This window comes from Lathamus discolor, chromosome 3 (assembly GCF_037157495.1).
Source record: "Lathamus discolor isolate bLatDis1 chromosome 3, bLatDis1.hap1, whole genome shotgun sequence".
Classification (NCBI taxonomy): Eukaryota; Metazoa; Chordata; class Aves; order Psittaciformes; family Psittacidae; genus Lathamus; species Lathamus discolor.
Genome location: NC_088886.1, coordinates 31,578,061 through 31,593,558, shown reverse-complemented (window position 1 = coordinate 31,593,558; position 15,498 = coordinate 31,578,061). Strand labels below are relative to the sequence as shown.

The 15,498-nt window shown below is 38.3% G+C and overlaps 2 protein-coding genes across 4 annotated transcripts in view; one reads left to right on the top strand and one right to left on the bottom strand.

Annotated features, from left to right (window-relative positions):
* Nucleotides 1-866, top strand: part of USP13 (ubiquitin specific peptidase 13) — a 69,437-nt gene extending 68,571 nt beyond the window's left edge. Inside the window, exon 22 of the transcript XR_010611511.1 lies at nt 246-866. The gene's annotated coding sequence lies outside the window, so the exon portion shown is untranslated. The remainder of the gene's footprint in view (nt 1-245) is intronic.
* PEX5L (peroxisomal biogenesis factor 5 like) overlaps nt 1-15,498 on the bottom strand; it is a 109,624-nt gene that overhangs the window by 5,114 nt on the left and 89,012 nt on the right. For all 3 annotated transcript variants that reach the window (XM_065674506.1, XM_065674507.1, XM_065674508.1), the window contains 4 exons: nt 15,110-15,206; nt 8,856-8,951; nt 2,189-2,305; nt 162-305 (listed from right to left, as the gene is read on the bottom strand). In XM_065674506.1, the coding sequence (XP_065530578.1) occupies nt 162-305; nt 2,189-2,305; nt 8,856-8,951; nt 15,110-15,206 (454 nt within the window). The remainder of the gene's footprint in view (nt 1-161; nt 306-2,188; nt 2,306-8,855; nt 8,952-15,109; nt 15,207-15,498) is intronic.

Sequence of the window (15,498 nt, the reverse complement as noted above, 5' to 3'; positions counted from 1 at the left end):
CTCACCTTTCAAGGCATACACTATATCAAAGCCACTGTTAGCATTCAAACTATTTCAGTCAGTCATGACCAGCAAAGGTTTGGGCCCTGAAATCTCTTCATCATTGCATGCTAAAGGGAGTCCCCTTTTCCTTTATCAATGAAAGGCACACGGGTGAATACCTCTGCATCATTGGGTTCTTGTAGAATAGCAGCTTCCAGGTATAAGATAGTAACCGGCAGGTCACCTTCTTTCATTTTTTTCAGTCCTTCCTCAAAAGCACCAGGCCAGTCTTTGAAGGGATTCTCAGTATGGAAATAATAACCCTGGAGAAGAGAGATAATGGACCCATGATGAAGCACAGTAGCAAGGAATGGCATCTCTGTAAAATTAAATGACTCATGATTATCCAACTGAATGTAAATATGCTTTGTTCTGTGGCAATAGTATGAACCCCGCTCCCTGAAATGTCACTGACAAAAAGTGTAAAAACCTAGCATCACTGGACCATGTATGTTTCTGCTCTCTTTATTTTTACTTTAGCTCTGTAGTAATACTTACTGGTACTCATGTTGGGCTCTCCTGTGCCCATCAAAGATAATGGCAACAACTCCCACTGCCTGCAATAACAGCAGAACTGAACCTAGCATGAGCCTGATCCAGTTTGGTGGTGAAGAGCATACACCAAGGACTGGACTCCCTGCAGTGCTTGTAACCTGATTCTGTTCAGTTAATACTCTGAAGTCTTCAGTTAACCTTCAAGGTACAGAAGAGTGTTGAAAACACCTGAGTTTATTTTAGGGTTTCTTTAAATTTTGTCTTGCTGCTGCAGTGTAAGTGGTATATGCTAATATCAGCTACACAGTAAAATGCAAATTACCGATCAAGTTACCGACCCCGTTCAATATCTTTGTCGGTGACATGGACAGTGGGATTGAGCGCGCCCTCAGCAAGTTTGCTAACGACACCAAGCTGCATGGTTCAGTTGATATGCTGGAGGGGAAGGGATGTGATCCAGAGGGACCTGGACATGTTTGAGAGGTGGGCCTGTGCCAACCTCATGAAGTTCAACCAAGCCAAGTGCAAGGTCCTACCCCTGGGTCGGAGCAATCCCAGGCACAGCTACAGGTTGGGCAGAGAAGAGATTCAGAGCAGCCCTGTGGAGAAGGACTTGGGGGTGCTGGTCAATGAGAAAATGAACATGAGCCGGCAGTGTGCACTCGCAGCCCAGAAAGCCAACCGTATCCTGGGCTGCATCAAAAGGAGCGTGACCAGCAGGTCGAAGGAGGTGATCCTGCCCCTCTACTCTGCTCTCGTGAGACCTCACCTGGAGTATTGTGTGCAGTTCTGGTGTCCTCAACATAGAAAGGACACGGAACTGTTGGAACAAATCCAGAGGAGGGCCACGAGGATGATCAGGGGACTGGAGCACCTCCCGTATGAAGACAGGCTGAGAAAGTTGGGGCTGTTCAGCCTGGAGAAGAGAAGGCTGCATGGAGACCTCATAGCAGCCTTCCAGTATCTGAAGGGGGGCTATAGGGATGCTGGGGATGGACTGTTCATAAGGGACTGTAGTGACAGGACAAGGGGTAATGGGTTAAAATTTAAACAGGGGAAGTTTAGATTGGATATAAGGAAGAAGTTCTTTACTGTAAGGGTGGTGAGGCACTGGAATGGGTTGCCCAGGGAGGTTGTGAATGCGCCATCCCTGGCAGTGCTCAGGTTGGACAGAGCCTTTGGTGTCATGGTTTAGTGTGAAGTGTCCCTGCTCATGGCAGGGAGGGCTGGAACTAGATGATCTTAAGGTCCTTTCCAACCCAAACCATTCTATGATTCTAAATTAAAACATATGATGGAGGGAATGAAGAAGAGAGACAGAATCTCATCATTTCTGTACTCAACAGTGTTTGAATGTGCCAACTGAGTTTTATTATTTGGTGCTTTTCCTTAAGTGCCCATCTTCAAAAGTGCCCATAATCTAGCAGTTTTCTTTGTGATCCTTCTAGCTGAATTCTGGCAGTGTGCAAGTCTAAATGTGTTCTCACTATGATAAGGTTTTTTAATCTACCCCGCTCCGAGACAGTCAAGGAGAATGATCTCTTTTGGGCAAAATTAGCTTCTGTGTCCAAAGAGTTTTCTTGGGTTCCCTTGAATAGCTGAGACTCATCTCAAAGTTTCACAGGAAAGATGTTAAAAACCTTTGTGTTACCTTCTCAATGGTTGAGATGGTGACTTGTCCTGGTGCTTCCTGGTTCTCTGAAATCCAGTTTCTGCGAGCCATTTCTTCCCATTCTGCTTGCATTTTATCCCAAAACTCTGTGTCTGACTAGAGGAAAAAGAGGGAAGAAATGAACAACAAAACTTTAAAATGAAATGGTAAGCTTTCAATTTCTTTCTATCAGTGGTCAGAGTCTGGCAATCCTGATGAGCAATATTAATTCTATTACTAATCATACTGACTGAAATGCTACAGCTTTTATTTGGAATTCCATAATTAAATTTCCTATTTGTATTGGAATGCATTTCATCAGCAGAAACTCTTGATTTCAGCGACAGTGTATGCGCTGTTTGAAGCAGGATTTGTAGCAGCTTACACTGCACCTTACTGATGGTAACAGCAAGTTATTACATAAAATGTAAAGGAAATGAATGCTACTTGTCACTGGCAAAAAAAAAAAAAAAACAACCCAACTCATCATTAGTTTATTTTAAAGAATAACAACAGATAAAACCATTTAAAGGGTAATGTTAAAGCAGAGACAGAGGGTGTTTGCACAAGAGAATTAATGCAAATGGGGCTCTTTGACATGGAGAAATCTTAATACTACTTCATATACTGTGCTGGTGAGAGGAGTCTGTAAGAGGACCTAAAGTTTACAGTAAGATTAACATTCCCCTCAAAGATGAGGGAAAATTCATATACAAGAGGAACAGAAATGATGGAATGAGATTTAGGAATGAGGGAACTACGACAGCTCCTAGAAAATGATGCCAAGAAACAGAACTAGGATTAAAAAAAAAAGGGGGGGGGGAGAATCCAAGTTAAGGTGCTGTCTTGTTAGCCTCCACACATCAGTCAGAATCCCTGAAAAGCAGTTCCATAGCAGAATGTGTGTTCAGCACTATGAACCTTTGTGGTATTCTCCAGTTCCTAGAAGGTCATGGCTAGAACTTCAGTGAACTGACACTATGCAGGGCACAGTTTCTCAACTTATTTATGTTAGAGACAACAGCACAAATAATTCTATTGAGGTTCAGACAGAACTATTTGAGAGTGAGTTGCTAATCAAAATGAATTGAAGGTAACATAAACTGGTTCAGATAGTTTTGTCTGCATCTTCATTACAAAACTGACCACTTTGCTACTGCTTCATAGCCAGTCATGATTTGCAAAAAACAAAGCTTAGTCTGTGATTGCATTGCTTGTTACAACCCTCCTTAGGTACCTGGGAAATGGAAAGTACACACTATTACTGCCAAAATGTCATCATGTGCCTCCTGATGTCCAGCACTTTGCTCCAGGAGACTCAGAAATGTCTGAATTAGGCAATTACTGGATCTGTGAAGGTACCTGCTATGTTCTTCTGTGGATTAGGAAACAAATGTGAATCATTGACTCTTGCAGAGCCAATTTCACTCTTTGTCATTGGAGTGAACAGAACTTGACAACAATGTTAAATGACAACTTCCAAGGTTTCAAAATTTGTTTTTATTCCAAATTTGAAGGAAATAGTGTCTTATAAATGGTTGAGAAATTGTGCGGAAACGTCCATTTAGGGTTTGAAAAGGACAGGATAATGAATCAGATCACTCCCTCTTTTACTCATATCAGCCATGACCAGAGGCACTTGAATCCATTAAACTACCTTGTTCAACAGATGTCTCTCTCAACTATTTTGCATTCAGTGCAAATCTGCACTGCCCTGAATAAAAAATTACTTGACCATGTTTTTACTGGCAGTAATTTTGAGATTCAGGAGGAGGTAAAGGACTGGAAATTTCCCTTTCCTGCAGATTAATATTAGTAACACTACTAAAAAATAATTAGTAATGCCTTCTTAGTCTTACAGGATTAATGGTATTTCTATAAGTATATATATAATGTTTATATTAGACTTTTTGCTTGTATTTTTTCCCCCAACAATCCGTTATGAATCAGTGGTTTAATTCATATAGGTACAGGATGGACCTAAATCCCCCTGCTTGCATTTTTAAGAAATTCAAAAGTACCAGTTTTGGGTAAAACACAGCTCATTATTAGCATGATTACATTAAAACACATCTGATACAGCACCGGCATTTGGAAAACACATTTTTTGCAGGTTGTAGGCAAGAATGTAAGTGGTTTCAAGTCTTAAATTCAAATTTAGCTGCTTAATTACATTTTTATAATTCACAGAGAAGTTCACTGTGTGCATACTCCACTTAAAAAGCTAATGAATTACTATGCATTCAAGTAGCCATGCTTAATGTCTATCTATAGTGAGCGAAAGGTGGAGAGAAAATATAATGGGGAGAAGACATGATTTGCTAGAATGTGTCTCAGTGCATCACATGCCACTTGGACACAGACCAGGACCCAGCTGCTAATTTGCAAATATAAGCAAAGATTTGCTTGTTTGGGCCAAATGGGCTTATGTCCCAGCTACAGTTTTCTAAGTACACCGAGAATGTGGGGTTTCCAAAACTGGTATGGCAGAGCTACACTGAGCAACTGGATCATGCCCAATTATGGCACCTAGTAAACTGCTATAATATTGCTGTGACAAATAGTAGTGTCAATAGCAGAGCTATTTAACGTCCTTGAGGAAGGGGACTGTAAATATTGCACGGACTTTGTTTAAAGGGCTATGTCTGTTTCAGCTGTCCTTCGTAGCAATTTTTTCAATGACTTCAGTGGCAGGAGGGTTAAATGAATGAGTGTTTCAGAAAATCTGGCTTTGGATCAAGACTCCCAGATCTAATTTTAATTCTATTTGCTATGTGACTGGTGCCAGTTATCTCATTTCAATGTTTCTGCTGCCTTAATGCTGGCAAATTACTTTGGACATACTGAAAGTTTTCAGACCAGTTGAAGACATTTAACACGTTCTCAGGTCATCTGCAGCAGTTAAGTGGAATGACAACCAGGAAAAATGTTCATACCGTCTCACTGCTTCCAAGCAGAAAATTCTGCATTTTGTCAAAGATGCTATTTTTATTGTTAGTATTTAAAAACATGCTGAAGCAGTTAAACAATGTGAAGCAAAATATTTCTAGGCTCTTTGCTTCCTATGATACAAAGAAAGGCGGTGGTGTGGGGGGGTGTACTTTCTGAATATTGCTGGCTGATTTCTAAATTTACCTATTTTTATAACATTTACGGTAGAATTTTGCCTGTCCTGTACTGCCAAAAATTAATTTGCAGTGTTCCTTCCTGATGAATGCAGAAGAAAGGAAGGTTCTGTGGTTGTTCTTCTTTGAATTACTGCACCAACATACTCTTCAATGTGAAAGACATAGTAAGTTAAATTTATGTGCTAACGTAAGATTTCCTTAGCTGATATCTTCTCAAAACAAAATATTAAATATGCCTTTTTAGTAAAGTTAAGAGATAGAATGTATATCAAGGCAAAGGTTCCCATCATGATTTGAGACTACCAAGTAAACACATCTGAATACTTAAGCTCGTACGTCCCAATTTAAAATGTGTTTTAGGCAATCTTGGGCACATCCAAAAGGGATGTTGAAATAGTGACACAGGAATACCATAGGTACAGAAAATATTCTAATTGGTATTCATGGGAACCACAAAGCTGATAATTCTGGACTATGTTTTCCTAGTCTAGAATAAATTAATCCTATCTTCTTCCTACTATTGTCTCATAATTTAGCTGTAATATGTCTGATGCTTCTAACAGTATAGTATACAGCAGATGGCTCTTGTGGCATGGTGGTGTAAATAAAATGATGCTGAGAAGGACAGCTCAAAATTTCTTTTGCATAAGCTCACAAAACAGTGTCGCATCTGCAATTTCATCTCTACATCAAGGAACCGTGGAGTAAGAAAATATCAAAATTGCTTTTTTTTTCCCACCTGAAACATTTCTCAGTTGAAAGATTTTTGCACTTTCTGTTTTTTTTTTTATTTAACTTGTTACCAATAGGATGGTGGATGATAAAAATCATTTTAACAGAATGTAGGTACAGGATGGACCTGAATCCAGAATTGAAGTACTAATGTTTGGTAAAACAGTTAATTATTAGAAAGATTACATTAAAACGTAATTGGCATGGCACTGGCACTTGGAAGTCATGAAGACTTTAGGCTATCTGTGCTTCCCTCGTGTATAGCAAAGGGATGATGCAAAAATCAAATATCCAGTTTCCAGAATGACAGAAAAGTTAGCAAAGTCTGCAAACACCCAATCACTGCAAGGGAATCTTCACCCTCTCATGTAAAAAGCTGATTTACTTACCTCTTATTCTTAAAAGATTCCCCAATAGCATAGACATCTTTAAACCTTCTTATGAAAGAATTACCTCACAGATCTACATTAATCTCAAAGTTTGACATGTTAAAACCATTCCCAAAGCTCTAAAGTGAATATTGGGTGGAGGATAAAGTTTGGTGTCTTCATTTACTGAATTGTTAATTAATTCCTTTCAAACTAGGCCACAAAGAACCTGAGATTTGCTTCCTTTTCTTCATCAGTTTTTCTGGCTAATCTTGCCACTTGGAGATTTACCAGTTGAAGAATATTACAGGAATATCCAAAGCCTAAAGAATAAATTTGTGAACTGTATCTATTCTCCGCTTAAGAAAGTACTAATCTTTCTGAGATGGGCTGCAATTTATTTCAATCACTCTAGCTTTCTTAGCACTCCATTTTAGCTATGATGAAAATTCAACTCTTTTCATATGCAAATGCACATAACTGCTGTATAAGATCCTGAAGAATCCTTTCCTTTACATTTTAACTACCTGGGCCAAGTTTCTATTTTAAGCAAAAAAAAAAAAATAATAACTTTAAGACTGCCAGCTGAACAGCTAGGGAAGCATTTAATTAGATTCTTTTTAATAGCTGTTTGTGAGGCTACATTAAAGCATTTAACAATCTGTTGCCTCAGAATGACCTTTTAATGTGCAGGTGTTATTTTTTACTATATATTCTCCTTCATACTTTACTCTGTAAACTAATTTAGTAATATCTTGTAGTCTGTTCTTGCCCTCAACTAATTTTTATTTCTGTTGAATGCCTGAGAACTCCCCATCACACATAGGTTCTGGCGATTGCAAGAGTACTGATATCATTTGCTTAACCACTAACTGTAACACAAAGATACCCATCATCAGATTCCCTGTGTCACAATCACAGATTACAGCACAACCTGTCCCATGTTAAGGATCAGTCTGCAATGCAATTAGTCAATTAGTAACATCTACAGCATTTAAAGCAGTGGCAATCTCAAAGCAAATCTTTCCTACCAGGAGCAAATGTGTATGATACATGACATCAGTGTCGCTAGCAGATTTTTCTAAAGAATCTATTTGATAGGAGAAAAACAGTGCACTCAGAAAATACAAGAAAAATGCCTTTAGTTTATAGTTCATAAAACAGCTAGCTTATGGATTGTGTTCATTTTAGCCTTGTACGCTAAGACGTTTTTTGGTGTCCAGTAAAATACTAAGAAAACATGGTAGAAACCATGCAGTCTTACCTTAGCATATCATGAAAATCATATTAACTTTTAAAATGATAAATCCTGATTCTAGCTAGAAGCCACCATATGATTTTGGCCTTGTTTTGTTAGTAATCTACCAATGTTAATCTAGAATAGTTCAACTACCAACGTTGCAATTGCAGTGGTAGAAAACTTGAGTTAGAGGAGTATTGAAATACAGGCACTAAAATTTAAACCTAAATCCAAATATCTCTGAAGTGTTCTAGATGTTTTGAGGCTAATGGGACTACAGTTTATGTCAAAAATAATCAGCTTTGAGGAACCAGTTTCACAGCCTTATCCTTTCCACCCCCAAAACTCATTTCAGTAGCTGTTACATAAGGCAGACTGAACTTTTGTCCTCTGTTGGATGCAGCTGCCTTTGCTCTTTGTGGTGATGGGATTTTGAAGGGTTACCGAAAGAACCCCTGAGAAGATTTGATGCTCAAGATCAATACTTCTATTTAATTTTTCTTTGTTTCTGTCAAAAAACTATATATGCCATCTTGTCTCTAGACAGGATTGGGATCTCAGCTGGGACTAGTGATATAGGGCAACACTCAAGAGGCATTTTTCATGTTGGAAAAGTAGTTAGTGAAAAAAACCAGAAGTCCAATAGGAAAACTAACCGAATACCTGCACCTTTCAAACTAAATCAGTTTGTTAGGAAACAAGTGCTCCTGTGTTTAACATTCTGCCACTAATTATAAAAATTGATGCGTGGTTACTGCTATACATGCAGCTATCCATGACAGCAGATAATCATCCTGCTTATCAATGATTCTGAATTCCATTTGCACTGTGGAGAACTGGTCTGTGCCTGAGCTTAAATAACTGAATGCACATATTCAGTTCCTGGGGTAAAAATATGTTTCACTCTTATACTTTAAGTTTGGAAGTACTTACATTTAGGGGGATTTTTTTCTTGACCTACTTGCTATAGCAATAAAATTGAAGCTTGAGAAGTTGGTTCTGTCTAATCTTCATTTATAGCTAAGTTATTTATTTATTTATTTATTTAAGATAGAAACTGCTATTTTAAATGAGTAACTCCAGGCAATGTATCTTGTCTCTGCTTTAAACAATCCAGTTCCAACTTTCTCCTATACTTGTGCTGCAAGATAAATCCATAGAACATTAGCTGCAAATGAAAACAGTAAATGGAGCAATACCTCAACAGCTGCCTTTGCTCTTTCAAATTCCTCCTCCAAAGAGTGATTTCTGGAGAGTAAAGGCCCTCCCCAACGCTGCTCCTTAGTTGATCGTGCCTAAAAGAGAAAAGAATAAATCAGAAAGGGAAGACATACTCTGCCACATTTCTGAGTTATTTCCTTAAATTGCCTACAGCCTGAAATGGCCTTTTGCTTGGGCAAAACTAGCTGCATCCCTGCATGAACTCCTCTGAATTCTCTTACACTGTAGCAGAGATCATTCCTCATGGGAAGCAGAGTAATTGATCTCTTCTGGACTTTTATTTTTACTCAAGATGTGTGAAAGACATAGAGACCTCCAGGAAAAGACAATGTGAGAGTTGGGCTACAAAGGGAAGAGCTGACTGTTTTGTGTAAGACTTTTACCTTAATTGTTCCTTCTCCAGTATTATGACCGTGGCAATGCATTTCACTCTGTATGCTTCAGGAAGAAAACATCTACTTTTCTGTGTATATTTTGTGGTTTTCTTTCAGATTCTGCTTTGACACCACACTGGAGAGCCACATTTGCTACTGATTCCACTGGAAGCACAGATGCTTTTTACAGTCAGCAGCTCTCTTTTCTGTGCCTTACTATCAGTCGTTCCCATTGGAAGCATATGACAAGTTTCTCCCTGTTCTTTTATTAAAAACATTTTCTGTTTTTTGCACAAAAGGCCCAGTACAAAACCAAACAGTATTCAGTGATGGCATAGGAAAACGCACAGTGCTTTTTTGCTAAGCAGAGCTCTGAGTGCTAATCCCTTCCCTCATGTTTGTCAGAGGTTAAACTCATTAGCCATTTGCCTGACCATGGTCCCTAATGTATTAATTTATATTGTATTTCTGATGACTGTACTTGTAATATTCATTGAGCCATATTGCTAAAACACTAATTATGCTCATTTCACACATATTGGGCAGGAACTGCAAGTGGAACGTGCACTGTTGGGGTGAAACATCCCAGACATATAAGTCATGTGCAATGCATGGTCAAATAGGTATGTCTGTGTGGATTTTTACCAAGGAAAGATGACGTTTGTTTGTCAATCTAGCTCTAAAGTTTCGTTTGTTCCTGAGTCTCTGGTCTCTCTGATAGATTGATGAGTGAAATATACACTGGGTTGATGATACACATGAGGTTAGAAGAGAATGATCCTGCACAATTTCTGTGAGACCAGGTGGTGGTGGGCGCTGCATGCATTCTTCTGTGTTGGTTTCTGGACTTTGCTGCAAGTGACAGGAAGCACAGAGCATGAGAGAAAATCTACACTGAGGATCTGTTGTTTCTGCTTTCACACTGACTGTCTCTGGTCTGTGTTGCTGGAAAAGTCCTTTTTTTACTTGGTGAGGCCAGGAAGAGATACCAGGTTGTCATTAAAAACATGCCAAACCCCAATCCTATACACAAACCAGTTACTTTACTGAATAATAGAGTTTAGGGCAGAAGAGACAACTGATTCAAGTAATCTATTTTTTTATATATCATACGACAGTATTTGTCACTCAGCATCTGCAAGCTGAAACTGATGTTCCACAGAGAATAAACTGAGGTTGTCTGGAATACGTGTCTTTGAGGCAGGTGTGTGGTTTTAATTTAAAGTTATCAAGAGACTTTAATCTTATCACTTTATCTGCAAATTAATTTAATTGCTGTCCTTGTTTTTCTTTTTAATTTTCCTTTCAGTTTCTAACTATCACTTTTTACTCTTTTTTCAGTAAAGAACTTCTTAGTACCCAGTATTTTCTCTCTGGAAAGATACTGATGTCTTGAATCAGGTTTTAACTGTATTTTAAATGATATAAAGAGGTTGAGATTCTAAAGTACCCCATTACGAGGCATTTTCTTCTGATTTTAGCCTTTTTTGTGTCTCTTTTATTCTCCCTTTTTATTTTTTATAGCTCTATTTTTTTTAATAGCCATACAGACAACCAAAGAAAACCCTATATTCCAGTTATCTGTCTTGCTGTTTCTCTATACAGAAAATGGGGTGATTGCCTGTCTCCCACTAATTATGCCTGCTTGTGCGTGCTCTTCTTGCCACAGCACCATACACATTGTCATGCTGACATCCTCGTACACTCTGAACTATAGATTCTTTTCAAATTGCCTTCCAGCATAATGTTGTAAGTAGAGCCTGTGTTCTTGCTCTGAAATGTGTGATTTTGTGACTGTATTGGAATATATCTTTGTACAGATGTATTGGTCATCAGCTCAAGACTGGATGGCAATGACTCCCTTATTTACATATTTTTCATTACATTTTTTGCATCATATGCCAGTTTTACCAGGAATGGTTTGCATCTTTATTTCCAGATCAATAAAACCAAAGACCATGGTTTCTCTTTGGAATTGCAGTAGAGCCCCTATGTGATTACAATTCCTAGTAAATAACTACTGTTCTTGAGATCTTAGGTTAGCCAGTATTTTATCTGTATAACAGCTGCTTTATTCATATGGTATGGTGCTAATTTTAAAATCAGAATATGGTAAATTCATTCAAACATCTTTCAGAATATCACACAGCAACATTTATCAACCTGACCCGTAATCTGATCAAAGAACTATATTTGGTGTCTTGACACAAAACTGTTGCAAGACATTAGTTATGTTCCAAGGCTTTTCATTATTTATAAGTTGGCTCTTGCAAACTTTGATTACTTCCACTTCTCAATCTTTTGTTTCCAGTGACTGCCGTTTCCTTAGGTCAAGGACAATACCATAAATCATGATGCTCAGACTGAGCAGTGCTGCAGAAGGGGAGAGTGTGCTTGTTCGGGCAGTAGAGAGGTGAAGGGGAAAAGAACAAAAAATGCTGATGTCCCCTACATCTGTGCCATGAAGGGCATGGCACGTCTGCTGCATGTCAGAGTATACACACTGTCCCCACATATTCCCCTCAGAAATATGCTTTCTCCTCCATTAAATGCACAGCCAGAGGGGAAAGAAAGAAGTAATTAATATGACCCATATAAGCTGCATTTGGATGTAGACAATGCAGTCACATTCCAAGTGGTGATACGCAGAAGTGAAAGACCCCACTTAAAACAAACATGCTGCCTTTTGCTAGTGCAGGATAGAGAGGATGGGAATGGAGTGCTGGCACTGGAGAACTTCACATCTCCAGCTGGTGATGGAGTGGGACTCGGCAGCTCCCTCCCTCAAGGCAGGTAGGGGTCAGGGTGGAATGGGTATGTCTGAGGCATGGACACTCTGCATAGACTGTGGTTTGATATGCTCACCACTCTACCATGGAGGTGCTGTAGCTGATCACTGGCTGCTGTCTTCAGGGACAAAATCTTCCATTCCAATGCATTTGCACACACTTTCCTGTGCTTGTTGTCTGCTTATGTGCTGTTGGACCTTAACTGTTGGTGAGAGGCTTAAATTATAGTCTTAACTTTTGAGCAGGTCTTCAAATAATGAGCTAAATCTGTCCCTTGTAGGTCTTAATTTCACTAAATTAACTGGCACATTCACAGAGAACTGGGGCCATCAGTCTTATCCGGGAGAAGTGGGGAATAAATTCTTAATTCTAAATATTGTTGCCCCAAACTACAGGTTTCTAAGATCTATGAGCTTTGTGTATTACTTTGTCTGAGACTGCTGACATACTAGAATTAGGTTTGGTTGTTTAGCATGTCAGGGGTTTTCTGTATGCATTCTGTGTGAGCAATAAAATATCTAAAATGCCCAAGGAGGTATTTAGAAAGTTAAAATATGAGCAGACTTCATGCATATACAATTGAACATATTATCTGCCTCTGCATTTTGCAATTATAAGAGAAAAAATAAGCCTTCAAAAACACCCAAACACCATAGGTATCTCAGTACTAAGAAAAGCGCAGCACGGAACTTTCCAGAATGGCAGATAAAATAAAGAACAAAGATACTTTGGGCCAATACAAGTTACAAGTTACTAATAGGTAACATATGATGCAAGTAGAATGCTTAGAAGAGGACTGCACTCAGTGACAGCTACCATGCTATTGCCCATTCCAGCCTTCAAACACATTTCTTCCTTATTAATTCAAAGCTTACATTTGTGATTTAGTGTTGGCATAAGTGCTGGTAAACACAGGATTTTGTTAAGAAGATTGCATAATTTTAATGAAAATATGATCTAGTTACTTAGTATTTCACTCTGAGGAACTACATCTAACATGCCAAAGATGAGTGATGAAGGTGATTATCTGAGAAACTGCTGATGGAAAACTGCAGCAAGTTTGACAAGATGAAATCTTTAGGGTATGGCAGAATCTGTTGCATATGCAAAAGTTACCCGTAAATGAGAGAGACATGATCTATGGAGGACAAACTATGGAAAACATATGCTTTGATAAAAGCTCTAACGGGATTTCTTTTACAAGCAGATTAAGAATGCAGTCAAGACAGATTAGCGTGTTTGTTGGGAAATGACAACTTTTGACAGTCCAGGTATAAACAGGACAAAGCAGGCAGTGAATTAAAATACTAAATTTCTAAGTAAACTACTTGGAAGAAGAAAACAATCTCACTTCAGGTCACCTCTCTGCACTACTGATTGCCAGTTTAACAACATTTCATGACTCGAATGGATCACAAGTTTGGAAAAAAAGCAGTTTACGATAAAACTAAACAAAACATGAAATATACCAGGACAACAGATAATAATTTTATACTCTGCTTCTTTTTCAAGTTGGCTGATTCAACTTCACATATTTTTATTTTGAAATACTAGTTATTTTGGGAAATAGTACGGAAACTCAGCTGACTCAACTTACACTGAATTAAAAATGTGGATTTTTGCCTCTGCAGTTATTCTAGTGAAAGATAAACAGGAAACAGACCATATAAAGTAGCTATGTTAAATACTAAATTTGTAACTGCTTTTACAGAAAGCCACAGCACTTAAATTCTGTGACTGTCGAGTTGATTTACACACATTTTGATTGAGCACAGACTTCCTGGCATTTAGATCTATTAGGCTGAGGAACAGCCTCCTAAAAAGGGGTTAGAGGTACTTAAAGATAAGATGATCAAAAGCATGTGAAAACACGCTGTCTGTCTCAAGTGGATGATATTATGCAATAGACCTTTTCCATTACTAAAATGTATAAATCTATTGCACAGACAGGAAAAATATCATGCATTACAACTAGTGTTAGGCTTTCCAAAGGGGAAAAACTCTTGTTTATAATGTAAAGATGTCAGGAAAGTAAAGGAGACTTTTTTCCTAATCAAAACACAGGAATAGAGCCTAATAACTGGGTTGTGTTTGTATTTTCTCCAAAAAAAACTTCCATGCATAATCTCAGGAAAGACATTTGGAACTTTGGTGTCTCATTTTTCTAATTTCAAGGGAGGCTTTTATTTTCCATTAATTTCCAGATTTTCCATCTGACAGAAATGTTTTGAAGTCCAGGACTAAAAATAGCTGCGGTAAAGGAGAAAAGTATTTTCAACTAAAAGTTAATCCACCAAACATCTCTTCTCTCTTCCCCCTACTAGTGGCATTGGCTGAACTTCAAACCTTTTGGTTAAAAAATAAGAAGCGGGCAAGAAGGTGTATAGCGACCTGACCTATGCAATATATAATGCATGTTTGTACATACATATGCATACATCCATATATAATGTATGTTTGAACATATACATGCATACATGCATATGTAAAACCCATACAACTCTGAGTAATAACTTCCACAAAGTCCTGTCTAAAATACAGTATGACAGTGCAATTAGGCAAATCTAGAAACTTTCAACTCGGGGCCTTCTTCATTAGTGTTCCCATTCCAGCAGGAAAATGTCCTTGGCCCACTCTGCTCTCCCTCCTGTGGAGATAAATCGCTAATGAAAGTTGGTCTAATGATTTTTTCCTGTATTCCTTAGCCATTTTCCAGTTCTGGAGACTCCTGGTTTACCAAAAGACCTTGAGAATAGATGTATGACAAGGAGAGGGAGCCAACAGAATTTTGAATTTGAGAACTAGAGGAATGGAGAAAAGATGATACTGTGAACTGTAGTTTGAAGTCTTTCTGTACGGGAGGGTCACAGTTCACCGCAGTATTAAACTGGCAAGTTTATTTTCATAACATTAATTTGGAAGCTCTGTGAAGATCTGGTTGTATGATTTTTTCAAAGTGATGATCCTGAAAATCTCTCTTACATAGTTCTTCCAGAATGGAAACAGATAACCACTGGTGCAACTCCTACTTGTCTTTTTATTGTCAATAAATCTACCATATCCTCTTACCTGTGTTGCAGATGCAAGTTCTAATTCTGATGTTGAATCTGATTCCAAGGCACTCTTGACATTAGTCAGCTCAGACTGTGATCTGTTTTCTGTGGACCTAGAAACAATTCATTTGCATACTTATCACTGCATATTAAGGCATGCTTCCTTATGTCTTTCAGGTTCATAAGCACATACTGATTAATTAGGTTATTTCTTTTAACTGAATTGTTTTATTTGCAGTTATCAAAAGTGCTTGGACCCTTCTCAGTGTTCCCACTCTTTTAAACTTTTCAGTCATATGCAGACAGTAGTTAATACAACAGAACAGTCAGGCCTGATTCACCAGCAGAGTCCATGGTATGTATTGGCATGAAATTAGTGTGATGGGATGAAGACTTTGCCTCTAA